Source organism: Bos indicus x Bos taurus, chromosome 7 (assembly GCF_003369695.1).
Source record: "Bos indicus x Bos taurus breed Angus x Brahman F1 hybrid chromosome 7, Bos_hybrid_MaternalHap_v2.0, whole genome shotgun sequence".
In the NCBI taxonomy this organism is placed as follows: Eukaryota; Metazoa; Chordata; class Mammalia; order Artiodactyla; family Bovidae; genus Bos; species Bos indicus x Bos taurus.
The window spans coordinates 107,499,956-107,516,582 of record NC_040082.1 but is presented as its reverse complement, the minus strand read 5'-3'; the positions used below and the strand labels follow the sequence as shown (position 1 = coordinate 107,516,582).

At 53.7% G+C, this 16,627-nt stretch overlaps 1 protein-coding gene across 1 annotated transcript; it reads right to left on the bottom strand.

Annotated features, from left to right (window-relative positions):
- Positions 1 to 235: 235 nt before the first annotated feature.
- Positions 236 to 11,063, bottom strand: IBA57 (IBA57, iron-sulfur cluster assembly). The gene is made up of 3 exons (XM_027548760.1): positions 10,606 to 11,063; positions 2,003 to 2,346; positions 236 to 1,611 (listed from the first exon to the last, which is right to left on the bottom strand). The coding sequence occupies exons 1-3, from the start codon at positions 10,944 to 10,946 to the stop codon at positions 1,220 to 1,222; spliced, it is 1,077 nt and encodes a 358-aa protein (XP_027404561.1). The 5' UTR covers positions 10,947 to 11,063; the 3' UTR covers positions 236 to 1,219.
- Between the last annotated feature and the right edge of the window lie 5,564 nt (positions 11,064 to 16,627).

Below are 16,627 nucleotides of genomic sequence, written 5' to 3'. Positions count from 1 at the left end.
CCAGTATATATAAAAGAGACAATAAGGATCTACTGTATAGCACAGGGAACTCTACTCAATACTACATAATGACCTATATGGAAAAAACAGTCTAAAAAAGAGTTGGATATATGCATATGAAGAACTGATTCACCTCACTGTACAGTAGAAATTAACATAATGCTGTAAATCAACAACACTCTAATGAACATTTAAAATAAATACAGTTAAGAAAGAAAGAAGCCAGAGTTCCACATGGGCTGGTTGCGGGTCACACTTTAATAGCCACTCTGGGGCAGCAGGTGGGACACCCAGTAACCACGAGACTCACATTGCTGTGGGAAAATCAAAGTCAGTGGTTCAAAACAGGAAAGTAAGTCACCCTCTTATTATGAAGACATGACGACGTCAGAAAACAGCAGCGAGTACAACAAGCAAAAGCTCTTCTCTGCACCCTGGGCACGCCATCCCAAGGCAGCCACTCCCTACCCTGAGCTCAGGAGGGCTATGGAGGGGAGGAAGGGACTGCCCACGCCACCGTGGGGCCAAAGCTGCGGAGATGTGGTATAAAACGGTACTGGGGCTCCCCCAGCTGGTGCCACTGAGCACAGAGGTATGCTTGGGAGGACTCTGGTGGGTGTGAGCAATGCCTGTGCCTCTACTCAAAGACACTGTGTTCCACCTGGTGCCACAAGATTCCCACCTTGACACATGCCCCCAGTCAACATGGTAAGACAATTCCCAGAGTCCACTTGCCCCTTTAGCCACCCCAGACACTGAGATGCTCCCTTCCCAAGCCTGCCCAAGCAGGCTCAGAGGGTGTGGGCAGCCGGGAGGCATCCTGGAACATTCTGTCCTTGGTTGACGGACGAACCACCTCCAGATCAGTATGGTTCGGAATCTCATCCAGGGTCTGGTGGAAGCTGCAGCATTGCCCAGGACAGAGGCAGGCGCAGGGCTCACTTCCACCCACCTTCAGTCCTCAAGAGGGTTCCTGATGCTCCAGCCATAAAGCTTCCAGGAAGGGACAGCCACCCTGAGCACAGGACGGTCCCTAGGAAGCATGATTGGCTGGGAACGCCAGGGCTGTATGCACGAGCATCCCCTGCCATGTCAGTAGCTTTGGGAAGCCCACAAATGCTTGGGGTCCCCCAAGGGTGTGTTCTTTCAACTGGGCCACCCAAGGAAGTGGGGGCTGGCTACAGGGTGCAGTAGATGAGGAGCGCAGGGGCATCCGAGGCTACTTGGTGGCGGTGGGCCACCAGTCTGGCACAGACGCAGTAAGGGCCACAAGGCCACTCTCAGAGGTTCTGATGTGGAGAGGACCCTTAATTTTCTCAGACCGCAGCAGGGCCAGGCCCACGTCCCCCAGCCCTGCCCTGTACTTGCCGGCTGCCTGCCCTGACTCGGTGAGCACAGAGGCGCCGGGGGCAATGCCGCCGCCAGGAACGGCACCTGAGAACTGTACTGGGAAGAGGCGCTTCCGGATAACACCCATGTGGTGGGTGCGAGCTGTCAGCTCCTGGCCAATGTAGCAGCCCTTGGTGAAGCTGATGCCGTTCATGAAGGCCAGGTTGGACTCCAGGGGCAGCGCCACTCCCGGGGGCAGGTCGTGGACACCCTCGGGAACACCTGCAGAGGTGGGGAGAGGCTTGCTGAGGCTTGAGGTGTCCTCCAGAGCTGGGGGCTCAACCCAGGATGGCCAGCGGTCCTGGCCTGTAGGAGTCCTAGCATCTGACCCCCAGTCTTCCGGGTCCCTCTGCATCCTCCAGGTCCCAACTCCGGCCCCTGCTCTGGTCTCTGGGTGAGCTGCCCGGTTTGGGCCTCAATACTGCCCACTAGAGAAGACCCTACCCCTGAGCCCAGAACTCTGCTCTATCCCGACTCCTCCCAGGGCCTGGACTCACCATGCAGTTTTCCCAGGGCTCCGGGTCACACCCCTCCTGTCCCCTCACGTCCCACCCTGCCCCTCCTCCCCGTCCAGCATCAGCCCCCCAAACCTAACCTCTCCCCAGGTCCATACCTTGCTGGTACCGGTGCCGGTGATAATCCTGGAGGTCCCCAAGACGGCCCCCGGGCACCAGGGCTGAACCCTCATCCTGGGAGAGAAGCCGCCAGCCCATGCGGTAAGTCCGGGGATCACGGGTGAGGACTGGGGCGCACACAGTCTTCTTCCGCAGCGGCCCCGCCCCGCCGGCCTCCCCCTGCGCGCACGGCAGCACGGCCCACACGCGCAGTTCTGGGCACGGCTCCACCGTAACCTTCCGCCGAATCTTGTGCAGCAAGAGGTGCCTCTGCAGCGCATCGACCACGGAGCTGTCGCACTCCAGGAGGAAGGTGGGCTGTTCACTGGAGCGCTCAGGGAGCCTGCGGGGAGAGGAGGGGGTGGCAGGGCACACCGAGGGAAGGGCTTGCAGTCGGGTCCCGGCACGGTGGCTGTGCCGCCCAAGTGCACCGGCCCCCTTGGACCACCTGGCAATGCTGCACAGCACAGCACCCCTCCACACCCAGGGAGGGCGCCACAGGAAACAGTCCGGCCGGGGAAGGACAGGCCTTGGCCAGACAGGTGCGAAGCAGGGCCTTGGGACCACAGTGGCATCCGGTGGTCAAGGTGAGGTGAGATGGCACAGATGGCCACTCTAAGGTCAGAATTTGCCACCTCCAGCCCTGAGAACAGAGAAGGCAATGGCACCCCACTCCAGTACTCTTGCCTGGAAAATCCCATGGACAGAGGAGCCTGGTGGGCTGCACAGTCCACGGGGTCGCTAAGAGTCGGACACGACTGAGTGACTTCACTTTCACTTTTGACTTTCATGCACTGGAGAAGGAAATGGCAACCCACTCCAGTGTTCTTGCCTGGAGAATCCCAGGGACGGGGGAGCCTGGTGGGCTGCCGTCTGTGGGATCACACAGAGTCAGACACAACTGAAGCGACTTAGCAGCAGCAGCCTTGAGATGCACCAATAAGCCAAGGATCCTAAGTCAGGGCACACAGTCAATTTCGGGGCCGGGGTGGGGGGGGGAATGGGGCTGACAGGCAGGAAGAGCTGGGAGGGCGGCAGACAGCCAATGCAGGTAAGGTGCATGGGGAGGCCACTCAGCCCACGCCCACTTCCTACCTCCCCTAGGGAAGCCGGGCAACCTGGTCAGGGTCCCAGAGCCCTCCTAACTCCCACTCCAGGCAGCCCACATCCAGTGGAATGACCCCAGATCCTGGTGTCACTGATGGATGGATGGTGGGGCCCTTACAGACAGATGAGCACAGAGAGGCCAGCGCACGGTCAGATGTGATGGAGGGGCCCTAGGTGGAGATGTCTAGGACCCAGAGGAGTACGTGGCTAGAGTCCTGATTACAGATGTGGCTTGAGCAAGGACCCACAGCTGCATGGCAGCTGAGACAGAGAAGTGGGTAAAACCTTCAGGAGCATGTATCAGAAAGAAAGGCCATCAGCTGGGACCCATCAGCTGTGCCTCTGACCCTCTCACCAGGCAGGAAAGGGTTAAGTGCTACCCTGGAGAAGTCAATTGCCCACCAAGGAAAGAGCTACAGAAGCTTGCTTGGGGTGGTGGTGGGGGAGGGATTTGCCTGGTGGTCCAGAGGTTAAGAATCTGCCCTCAAAGGCAGGCAGCTCCACTTAGATCCCTGTTGGGGAACTAGGAGGGCCACAACTCCCGAGCCCGCAGGCCTCAACGAGAGAGAGGCCCACGCTCTGTGACAGAGAGCCCAAGCACCGCAAGCAAAGACCCTGCGTGCCACAATGCACGCCCACACAGCCAAAACGGTATCAACAAATTAAAGTATTTTTTAAAACAAACAATTCAAATTTCTGTATCTGTTTTTGGCTGTGCTGGGTCTCTGTTGCTGTGCATGGGCTTTCTCCAGCTGCGCCGAGCGGGGGCGACTCTCTGTGGCGGTGTGATGGATTCTCATTGCAGTGACTTCTCTCGTGGAGCGCAAGCTCTGGGTGTGTGGACTTCAGTGGTTCCAGGCCACAGGCTTAGTTGCTTCATGGCATGTGGAATTTTCCTGGACCTGGGATCAAACCCATGTCCCCTGCATTGGCAGGCAGATTTCTTATCCACTGTGCCACCAGAGAATTCCTAAAACAATTTAAAAAAAAAAAGAAGAAGAAGAAGCCTGCTTGGTGCCCTGATTTCTGTGGCTTCACCCTACAGCACAAACTGTCAGGACCATACACATAACGATCAGCCAAGGGTAAGTAAGTACAGGAACAAGCATGTGAAGAAAGTGCAAAAGAGCAGGCTGCCGCAGCAAGTCAGGTTATCACCTCACCCTCCAAACAGTCCTCAAAGGAGGTCAAAATGAGATCAGCTGAGGGCTGGGAAAACGATCACTTACAGACGGAATTAAACTGCCAGAAAAGAGAGGAGAGTTCAACGGTGCTGCCTCAGATAACCACATGGAAAGAAGTTCAAAGTCACTTATCACAACACAAAGACAAGTTAAAACCACAAGATACCAAGGCACAAGGCTATCAGAATGGCTAAAATAAAAACATTCAAGGCAGCGAGGATGCAGAAAAGATGGACCATTCGACCTTGCTGGTGGGAATGTGGATGGAACAGACACTCCAGAAAACTGTTTGCAGTTCTTTATAAGACTAAACATGCAGTGACCACACAATCGAGTCACTGCACTCCTGGGTACTTATCCTAGAAAACACCCCAGGTATCTACATAAAACCTGGGCATAAACATTAGAAGCAGTTTTATTCTTAACAGTCACGAAATGAAACCAAAATATCCTTCAGTGGGTGAATGGGTAAACAAACCATAGTCCACTCCCTCAAGGGAATACTACTAAGCAAGGAAAAGGAGGAGCCTATTGATGAATCCAAAGGGCATCGAGGTGAGTGAAACAAAAGACTCTGTTAGTATGACAGTCCTGAAATGACAGGATCATAAAGATGGAGAGTGAGCAGGGGACTGGCTGAGGGGCTGAGAAGGGGACTGTGCCCACAGAGGGCAGAAGCGGGCCTGATGGTAACGGAAGAGCTCTGTCTTCATCAAAGATACACAGGTCCACGTGTGTGATCAAATCACGGAGCTGCATGCAAGCGAGCACGTGGAAACCTGGAAGAACCTGAGTGTGCCCTGTGCCTGGCCCTTGTCCCCCTCTCCCCCCGCATGTGACCCTGGACTATCGGAGGCAAGATGTTGCCCCTGAGGGAACTGGGTGAAGGGTGTATGAGACCTCCCTGCTCATTTTTTTGTGGCTTCCTGTAAATCTATGATTATTTCAAAATAATAAGTTGAAACAGGAGCTGCCTCTGGAGAAGATGGGTTCATGCCAGTGAGAAGGGAGAGGGCAGTCAGTTTTCATGAAAAGCCTTTACTAGGTTTTTTAACCACCTGTGGGTATATTTCTATTTTTAAGTCTCTGATAAGAAAGCAGACAGAAACTATGAAATACTGGCAAGAGGAAGAAATGGGCATGGGTGGACAGGATGTGAGGCCACAGGGGCAAAGTAAACCCGAGAGAGAGGAGAGACAGATGCAGGTAAAACCAGGCCCAAGGAAGGCAAAGGCCCAGCACGGGAGGGGCCAGGGAAGGCTGGTTAAGGGACCACCAGGGCGCAGGGTAGTCAGGCCCCAGGCTGATGCCCCATCTCTCTCATGGGGCCAACGTTCCACAGGGTTCAAGAGAAGCAGGGTGGAGAACGGACAGGTTCTGGGCTCAGGCACTTTTTTTCTGAGCTACCTGTGCAAATGGCCTTGTGCCATTCAGCCCCTCAGGGCCAGCAAGGCTGCAAAGCACCCCTGCGCCCCACCACCCCAAATCAGACTGTCTGCTGCCCCTGCCGCAGCTAAGTAACGGGGGACAGGTCAGCAGGGGAAGTGGTGACGCGCGGTGAGCCTCTGCTCAGCCGGCCCAGCACAATTTGAGCTGGAACATTCTCTGTGGGGCCATCTTGGGCACTGCTGGACACTGAGAGCACCCCTGGGCTCAGCCTCCTCTGTGCCAGGAGCAGCCACACCTGAGTGACAAGCACAGATATCCCCACGCAGCACAGAGGCCCTGAGCAGGGCTGCCAGATAAAATGCATGACGCCCAATCAAATTTGCATTTCAGGAAAAAAATTCATTTTTGAATAACTTCTCTAGTGTAAGTACTTCCCAAACATTGCATAGGACATCCCCCAAAAGTCACTCGTGTCGTGAGATGTATATCAGCATCCCGCAGTTTTCCTTGCCCAGACTGGCAGCCCATCCTGAGGGCACAACCACAGTGGCAGGAAGAGGAGGCTGAGGGCACCCGCAGCCTCACCAGCTAGCCTGGCGGGCGGACCTGAGTGAAGAGGTGCACTAGCCCCGCGTCCCACCCTCCCTCTGCCAGGCACACACGGAGCACACTGCCCAGAAACCAGCTGCGCCCAGGCTCAGCACGACCCCGCTGAGACCAACACCAGGGAAAGGCGTGCAGGGAGACGAGCTAGCAGCGGACCTCAGCAGCCAGCCCGCCAGGGTGGCCCCCAGAGGCACGCCTGGGCCCCCCAAAAGCCAAGCAGCCCAGCTCGCAAAACCTGCAGGACTCCTCTAACAGCCAGTACTTAACAAGCACCCGGTCAGGATGAGGAGAGACCTCAAAACACAAAGCCCCAGCTGAGGCGATAAGTCAAGCCACGACTGGGAGAAAAGGTTTGAAAAGTCACATCTGACAAAGGACTGTCACTCAGAACATACAAAACCACTGAAAACTCAACAATTAGGAGACAGTCTGATTAAAACTAGGCCAAAGATCTGGACATCACCCCAGAGAAAATGTACAGGTGGCAAACAGCATATGCAATGATGTTACATGTCATTTGTCATCAGGGAAGAGGAAATTAAAGCCAGCTCCAGTGCACACCTATCAGGATGATCAAAATCCAGAATACTGACACCACCGAAGGCTGGTGAGGATATGGAGAAGAAACGGGAAGTGTTTACTCACTGTTGGTGGGAATGCAAAATGATACCGCCACTTTGGAAGACACTTTGGTGGTTTCTTATCAAACTACACGTATTCTTACCTTACAGTCTTAACAGTCGCACTTTCTGGTATTTACCGAAAGAAGCTGAAAACTAACCTCTACACAGAAAACCCGCACACAGATGTTTACAGCACCTTTACTCATCATCACAGCCATATGGAAGCAACAGCAAGTCCTTCCGTAGATGAATGGATATACAAACTGGTGCATGCAAACAACAGAGTATCAGTCAACACTAAAAGAAATGAGCTATTAAGCCCTGAAAAGACAGGGAGGGAACTTAAATGTATATTACTAAGAGAAAGAAGTCGGTCTGAAAAGGCTGCAGATTCTGTGCTCCCAACTATGTGACACTCTGGAAAAAGGGAAACTGGAGACAGTTTCAGATCCAAAAAGGACCCTTTCAGTGGTGGTGAGAGTCACGAGGGAGGGTAAACAGGTAAAGCACAAAGGGTATTTCGGGACAGTGAAGCCACTCTGTATGGTGTTACAGTGGTACATACACGTGATTAAATATTCGTCCCATTTCATAGGAAGCACAGCACCAAGAGTGAACCTTAACGTGACCTAAGGACTTTGGGTAATTCTGATGTCAATATAGGCTCATCAACTCTAACTAATGTACTGCTCTGGAGGAAGAGGCAGATATGGGGGAGGCTATGCATGTGTGGGAGCAGAGCGTATATGAGAGATCTCCGCCTTCTCAATTAACCTAAAACTGCTCTAAAAAGGCTTTCCCTTTTTGTTTCTGGCCACACCACGTGGCTTGCAGTATCTCAATTCACCAACCAGGGAATGGAGCCAGGCCACAGCAGTGAAAGCCTGGAATCCTAACCACTAGGCCACCAGAATACTCCCGTAAAGAGTCTACATTAAAAACCAAAGACTAAAGTTGTGTCTGAGAAATGGTGCTACATTCGGGAAACAAGATCAGGGTGCACTGAGGAAGGAACAATTCAAGGATGGGAAACTAGAAGCATGACAGTTTCGGTGAAAAATTCCAGGGAGTTCCCTGGTGGCCTAAGTGGTTGGGATTCTGGACTTGCACTGCTGTGGCCCAGGTTCAGTCCCTGGTCAAGGAACTGAGATCCCACAGTCAGCACAGCACAGCCAAAAAGGAAGACAAAGAAAAATTCTGGAGACAGGATAAACAGAGAAAACATCAGGCAAAGAGTAACCATGAAGCAAGCAAGAAGGCCACAGGCTTCCAGGCGGGACACCCAGTTGCCAGCGTGGCCCCTTCCCTCCGAGAGCAGACCTCACTGAGATCAGATGTAGGTAAACGGTCAACAGCAACCAGGAGGGGAAGGAGCACATCTCATGAACTGCAGGTGTCAGACCAGAAACATATCCCTATAGAAACATCAGGGCAGGGCGGGAGCCCAGAAGGCTCAGCACCCCATGCGCCAGCGCAGAGCTGGGAGAGAGGAATCTGGGCATGGTTCACCCAGCCCCCAGGCCCTAGAGCAGCCATCCGAGGGAGCATTCTCACGTCTCCCCTCCTCCAACTGCTCAGAAGTGGGGCCACTAATTCGGGCTGTCTCTCTCTGATGGAACGACGACCCCACCCCACCCGCTGGGGTTGCACTCCCCACAAAGGACTTTGAGCTGGAATCTCAGAAGAGCAACCAGGGTCAGGGGACATCATCACAGTACACTCCAACTCCCTCAGCACACAGATAGCAAGTGGCACACCCGCTGTCAGGAGTGAACAGAGAGAAAAACAAACCCCTCTACAGTACGGATCACAGCACACACAATGCCTAGAAAGAACTACCGTGTACATGCCTGCTGACAAGAACTGATGGCCCAGCAGCTAAGCAAAAGCACACCAAACCAGAGGAAAAGATTTAAAGATTAAAAAAAAACTAGAAACAGAAAAATATATATTTTTTTACACCGTAAAGTGACTTGTCAGGATATAACTTCATTATAGGAAGAATGCAAAGGCAGAAAGATATAAAGTCAGACTGGAGACTCAAGGAAGAAAATTTGAGGACCAAAACATCATTACAACACTGATTAATTAAAAACCGAAATGACCATTATAGGGGCTACTGAATGTTACAGACATGGCGGGCTTAAGATAATCAAAGAATGTAGTTTTTAAAAGAGGTTAAGCAACTACTGGGAAGATAATAATTACATAAAAGAGATGAGGACAACGGTATTTCTGAAAGAGGGGACACAGAGCAGGGACTACACATGTTTTCTGTAAAAGACCACATTGAAAATAATTTAGGCGTGAGGCCACACAATCTCTACATTATTACATTATTAATTATACTTTTACCATTGGAAAGCGAAAGTGGCCACAGAGGATATAAACAAATGGACATGTAGCACTGCAGTCAAACTTTATTTACAAAAACAGAGAGCTGAATCTGCCCAAGGGTCATATTTTACTGATCCCTGTTACAGAGTCACAGAGCCCACCAAGTGCCTAGCTACATGACATGAATGAAGACCCAAAATACAATACAACATCATCATGACACTTCAAGACATCAGGATGAAGATGAGCCCGGAGAAAAACCACACACAAAGGCTCAGAAATCAAACAACAGGCTTCTTGACAACAATGCCAGCAGCTGCAAGGCAGGTTGTGGTTTCAACGTTTTCTGGGACAATTTTCAGTGGAGTTTTAGGACCAGCCAAGTTATCGGGTATGGAGTAGGAAATGGCAATCCACTCCAGTATTCTTGCCTTGAGAATCCTATGTACAGAGGAGTCCATGGGGTCACAAAGAGTCCGACACGACTGACTGCCTGACTCACACATACAAGTTACGGGGTAAAACCATTGGAAGAAGTCAAAGGTCCGCTGAAGCATCCTACCTCTCAGCAAGCCACTTCCAGCAGGCAGGAAGTACACTTAGGAAGATGCAGACAAAAACCCACAACAGAAGAGTTTTCCGGGCGGCCTCAGGCAGAGCGACAGCCTGGAACTGCATAAGAGGTTCTAGAGAAACCAAGTCTGAGAAAGCTAAGCAAGTGAACACGGAAAGCTCTACAGGACACCAAACGCTAATGTCACTGAATACGGAGAGATTTTGGAGAGAAATGCGTGTACACCAGAGAACTCAGGAAGTAGTGGTACAGTGGCACAGGGGTTGCTCCCTGCAGCGTGGCTCCTTCTCCGTGCAGTGGGCTTGAGCATGAGCAGAGGCCAGGTGTAAATGCTCCCAGGCGAGTCACTGTCGCGGCCCACCCCTCGGAGCTGGCTCCAGCCCACCTATGGCTGCCTTCCCCAGGTGCTCAGTCCTCTGCCCACTGTGCGGGTCTCCTCGTGCCCTACCCTGGGCGCTCCTTCCCTCCTCAGGTGCCCTCTCCTGGGGGCTCACCTCGGCCCACCCTGTGCACAGATTCCCAGATGTCCCTTCCCCTGGATTCCCCGTCGTGCATGTCCTTTCCTGGATGTCCGTCCCGGGCTAGTAGTAGTCTTCCCCTAGGTACCCCGACTCTGGATGTCGTTACTTCTGCCTTCTGTCCGTCCCTCCCCAGTGTCTGCCTCTACCCTTGGGAGCCCACCATAGCAGCCTACCCCCCAAGACCTCTCAGGCCCGCTCCCGGGTGCCCTTTCCCTGGGTGATACCCCGACCCCCGTGGCTAGTCCTGCAAAACGCTCTCACCCGTAGAGAATGACGTCATAGAGAGTGCGTCCCTGTACATTGAGAAAGTGGGCGTAGCCCGCTCGGGCCGAAGTTGACGCCTCGCCAACCGCAGGACCCGGAAGCGGCAGCTCATTGGTCAGCAGACCTAGGAGAAAGGGCGCCGAGTCCGGCCCGCGCACGCGCACTAGGGCACGCTCGCCTAGCAGGAAGCAGGCCCATGTTGCGCCGCTAGCGGAGTCGGCACCCTGACAGCAGCCGCTGTGAGCCAGGTGGCGCCTCGGGGCCGCGCGCAGCCGCCAGCTCCAGGCCGGGCCGCCGCACCCTGGAGCCGCACCCCTGAGCAGTGCCGCGGCCGCCATCTTGGGGAGGAGTGAGGCGGCCCGCGCAGCAGCTCGGGCGGGCAGCCGGACGCGCGGGGCGAGTAGGGGCGCCGGGAAGCGGTGCGCGCGGGCGCCACAGCGGCCCCTGGCTGCTGACGGGCGGAGCGTGCGCGGGGCGGGGTGTGCACGAGCATGCGCGGGCTGGGGCCTCAGCGGCCCCTGGTGGCGGGCGAGCGTTCCCTGCCAGAGAGGCCAGGGTGAAGGTGGGCGGAGCGTGCGCCCGGGCGAGGCCTCGGGCTGTCGCTCACACACCCATCTTGGGCTGACTTCTGCTCCTGCAAGTTGGCCTGCTCCTCAGTTCTCAGAGATGTTTCCGCTTGCTTTATTGTGTTGAGACGCGCATGATGTGAGCTTTTCCATCGTTACCATTTGGGGGTGCACATTTCTGAGCCATTGAGCATGTTCACACCGTTTTGCAGCCATCCCCATCATCCACAAGTTTCTCATCTTCCCAGACCAAAACTCCGCCCGATCAGATGAACATCCCTATCTCCCTCCCAGGGAGGCCTGGCGTGCTGCGATCCATGGGGTCGCAAAGAGTCGGACACGACTGAGCGACTGACCTGATCTCATCTCCCTCCCCAGACCCTGGGAATGCCAGTCCAGTCTGTCTCTATGGACCTGACACCTCTGGTAAACTCACGGAAGTGGACTCATGCAGTATTTATCTAGCTCATGTCTACCAGGTTCCTCCATGATGTAGCATGTGTCAGCCTTTGTAAAGGCTGATAGTCCATTGTATATATATGTATGTGTGTACACACACACACACACTACATCTGGATTATCCATTCACTCGTTGATGGGACATTTATGTTGCTTCCAACACAGAGGGACTTCTTAGGTTGCTCAGACAGTAAAGAATCTGCCTGTGATGCAGGAGACCTGGGTCGGGAGCATTCCTTAGAGAAGGGAATGGCAAACCCTCTCCAGTATTCTTGCCTGAAGAATTTCATGGACAGAGGAGCCTGGCAGGCTGAGGTCCATGGGGTCTCAAAGACTCGGACACGACTGAGCGACTAAGACACACACTCTTGCACACAGCATGAACACATGCTGAAAGTAGAGATGTGCAACTCTACTTTCAGTTCCTTTATTGTGTAGAACTCACACTCCTGTGTATCTTATATTCTGGCACTATCCTTCACTTCTGACACTTCTGATCACTAAATGTGGGGGGGGGGGGTGGGCGGAGAGTTCCCCACATGACACAATTTTCTGATACCAGCTAGGTGTTTTATACTGTAATTCAATTTTTAATCCATCTACCTGGAGATAGCATCAGATCCCATTAGACTGTGTGCACGCATGCACACAGACACATACATATTTTCCCACCCCTTGCCTTCAGATGCCAAAGTCCAAGTTGCACCTGTGCTTCTGATCCCCCAGCTATAGATCAGAAGTTCCAAAAATCCCCCTCCTTGAGTTCAATTATTTTGCCAGAGTGGCTCACAAAACTCAAAGAAACTGTTTTCTTACCAGATTACTGATTTATTATAAAAGGATATAACTCAGGAACAGCCAGATGGAAGGCTGCAAAGGACAGGGTATGTGGGAAGGGGGATGGAACTTCTCTGCCCTGAGCACAACCCACTCTCCCTAAATCTCCGTGTGTTCTCCAACCAAGAAGCTCTCTGAACCCAGTCCTCTTGGGGTTTTATGGAGGCTTCATTACAGAAAGATGAGTGATTACATTATCAGCCATTGGCTATTGATTCACACCTCCCCAAACGTTGGTGTGGGGCTGAAAGCACTAACCCTCTAATCACAAGGTTGGTTCTCCTGACAACCAGCCCCCATCCTTAGGGGCTTTTCAAAAATTACCACATTAACATAAAGGAGCTCCCTAGGGTTTCCCAGGCCCTTGATCCCCTCCCAGCTGGCTTCCTGGTTGTGACCAGTCAGGTCTGGAATGTGGTTTCACTGGCCTTGCATGGAAAAGGTCATGCTCTGTTGAGCCTGTGTTCCAAGGGTGACCTAGCACCTCCCTGCAAACCCTGTTGAGGGCAGGGAGGAAATCACTCGAGGACAACATGGGGTGGGGGTGCATTCCTCCAGCCTCACGTCACCCCATCCCTCGCCAGCAGAGAACATGCTTCTCACCAGCACGACCCACAGCAAGGGCCAGCAGACTGACCCCGAGCCCCCTGGAACCTGACCTGACCTTCCCAATCCAGTGCCAAGCTCAGCCCACTTGGTTGAGCAGAGCTGCTGCTGCCACCGGGGACTGCTTCAGTGCAATTTAACTCAAATGAAGTCAAATGAAACTTCGCTCCTTACTGCATGGGCCACACTGAAATATCCAGAGCCACACTCAACTGGTGGCTGCCTCTGTGAACAGAGCAGGCGGCACCTCCCACCAGTCTAGTCTCCCAACCAGCACTGCTCCAGGCCCCCTCCAGGAAGCCTTCCCAGGTCTCTGCACCAGCCTGGCCAATCTGACTGCAGGGAGACCTGCACATAGGCACCGCCTGGCTGCTCCTCCTCTGGTCCTCTGCGGCTTCTCATGCCTACAAGTCTGGGTGGAGGGAACTCGGAACTGAGCCTCAGGGTGCCTCAGAGAACCCCACTCACTGGCCTGGGTCCAGCTAGGGGCTTAGGTTGCTGCTGGATCCCATGCACAGCCTCCTCCCTCTGAGGCCACAGGCCCTGGAGCTGTCCGGAGGGGTGGGGATCTAAGAGCTAAAAAATAAGCAGCCCTGGGGGTCCCAGACCCTGTTTCCCAGCTGGTGCCAGCCAGGGTTGTTTCCTGTTATTCTCTGCTCATGGCCTCCTCCCTTCCCAAAGTCAGAAGAAGGAAGCTGCCCCCATTCTGGTTACCCCCTTCCCTGCAGCCCTCCACGAGCTCCCTGAGCAGCCGGTGAGTTGGCTCCAGCCATGGAAACGGATGAGAATGAGACAAGGCCATTCTGTCTGATCCTGCTCCAGCCACCTCCCTGGCCTGTCCCTGCCCCTGTGCAGACCTGGGTGGGCCCCATACAGCCTGAGGACCCCAGTAGGCAGTGAAGCAGGGTTGGGATGACCAAGGCCCCACACACTGGCCTGCTCCAGAGCAGAGGAGATGAGGGACGAGGAGCAGTGGTTGCTCAGCTCTCCACCCTCACAGCTGCCCAGGCACCGAGAGGTACTGTTTTCTAAGTAGCTACATGAGTGTTAAGTGCCAAGGTTAGCAGTTGGGCTCCACCTCTGAAAATCTTAAATACTATGTCCTGGATAGGAGATCGGAGAAGGCAATGGCACCCCACTCCAGTACACTTGCCTGGAAAATCCCATGGATGAAGGAGCCTGGTAGGCTGCAGTCCATGGGGTCGCTAAGAGTCGGATATGATTGAGCGACTTCACTTTCACTTTTCACTTTCATGCATTGGAGAAGGAAATGGCAACCCACTCCAGTGTTTTTGCCTGGAGAATCCCAGGGACGGGGGAGCCTTGTGGGCTGCCGTCTGTGGGGTCACACAGAGTCAGACACGACTGAAGCGACTTAGCAGCAGCAGCAGCAGATAGGAGATGGACATCCTGTTAAAATACTGGAGTGAACCCATGAGATCATGGTTATAACTGTCCCGAACATCAAGAAACTGGGGTATGACGCTGAGATGGCTAGTGGCCTCAATTGGGAGGACATGACTAAATCCTAAGTCACCCCCATCAGAAGCTCACAAAACACACAGGACCGCGGTGGTGCACCCAAGCCCCTAAGTTCCTGAGACAGGAGTCCTATGCCTTAGGATCCCTTCTGTGGTGACTGAGCTTTTAGTTTGACATCTACCTTCTAATGCAGGTCGCACTGCATCCCCCCAATTTCACATTTTGGAACCCTAATTCCCAAAATTAGGAATAATAATTCTCAGAATGGTGCTGTGTTTGGAGATGGGACCTTTAAAGAGGTGGTGAAGGTAAAATGAGGTCCCTAGGGTGCACCTTAATCCAATAGACGAGTGTCCTTGTAAGAAGAGAAAATGAGAGCAAACACACCGAGGGGAGACCACGTGAGGCCCCGGGGAGGAGACCGCTGTCTACACACCAAGCAGAGGGCTCAGGTACTGACACCTTGGTCTCGGGCTTCCAGTTTTCAGTACTGTGAGAAAGAAATGTCTGTTGTCTGAGAACCCAGTCTATGGTATTACACAGACCGAGCTGACTGAGATACTTTCTAGAGTAGCACCTCCATCTGCAGCTTTCCTCACAGCTGGTATGCTCTTGATAACCTGTGGCTGATGGGCTGTGTATTAGTTGAGGTTCTCCAGAGAGACAGAACCAATTCAATATACACAGAGGAAGAGGAAGAGATTATAAGGAATTGGCTCACCCAACTGTGGAGGCCAAGGAGTCCCCAAATCTGCCATCTACAAGCTGGAGACTCAGGAGAGCCTGTGGTGTGGACCCAGCCCGAATCTGAGTCTGAAGACAGGCGACCAGTGTGCTAGCTCAAGCCGTCAGGCAGGAGTTCTCTCTGACTCTCCTTGTTGTTCCTCTCCGGCCTTCACCTGACTGGACAAGGTCCACCCTCCCTGAGGCCCATCTGCTTTAACTCTGTGCAGATCCAGAATCACCCTCATAGACACACCTGGGATCATGCTTGTTCTGGGCACCCCCAGAACCCAGTCAAACTGACACATGAACGTGATCCTCACTGGCAGTCTGCAGGCTGAATCACTTCTTTGGGAGCCTGCCTTTGCCCTTAAGGGAGCAAAGATTGGATGAGGGCCACCCATACTAGGGAGAAGGGTCTGCTTAATCAAAGTCCCCAGATGGTTGATGTTAATTCCATCTAAAAACACACCTTCACCCCAACATCTAGACTGGTGTTGGACCAACCCACTGCACACAGAGACTCACAAGCTGACCCCACCCAACTTCCATGTCACAGACATGCAGCACAGACTTCCCTAGCAGTCCCTGGGCAGAGCCCTCCTCCTGGGACCCAAAAGCCTCAAACTGCATCTTTGAACCAGTTAGGAGGGGGAGGACTGAGATGCTGGACACTGGACAGGCTACACGGCATAGGGGGAATTGTGGACTGATACCAAAACTGTGGTAAAAGAAGGGGGCAGTGTCTGCACAGGCCCTAGGCTCACACGTGCTGGGGGGCTGTGCTGAGCTTCACACCTGGCTAGGGGGCCTGCGGAAAATGGTGAATCCCTGCTCTGGATCTAGATTCACTTTCCCTCTGAGGCTCTGCTTCCAGCACTGACATCTGGGACTTCATGGGGGTGCGGCTTACCTGGGGCCAAGGCTCACTTGGCACCTCGGACCAGCCAGTCAGACCCCACAAGGGAAAGAGACTCAGCCTGCATTTGGCATCTGACCAGAGGCAGGCTAGGTTGGGGTTCATCTGGGCTTGGAGATTGGCCCTGGGACCTCAGAGAGGGTCTGCAGCCTGAGAGAACCCCTCAGGGTCTGCCGTGGGCTGGAGGGAGTCTGAGAGACAGCAGGGGTCCCTGAAGTCTAGACCAAGGTGGCTCCTTGCTGGCAGCAGCTGTTTTCCCTATTGTGCTCACCGTTGCTCTCCACAAAAGCTGACACTGCAGGCTTTGGCCAGCATCTGGATAATGCCAGGGCCAGAGATAGGACCGCCCCTCTGTTCTCTGCGCTACCACCTTGGGCTCTAAGCATGCATGCCTGGCTGTTCTTTGTTCTCCTCCAGCCGCATCCCT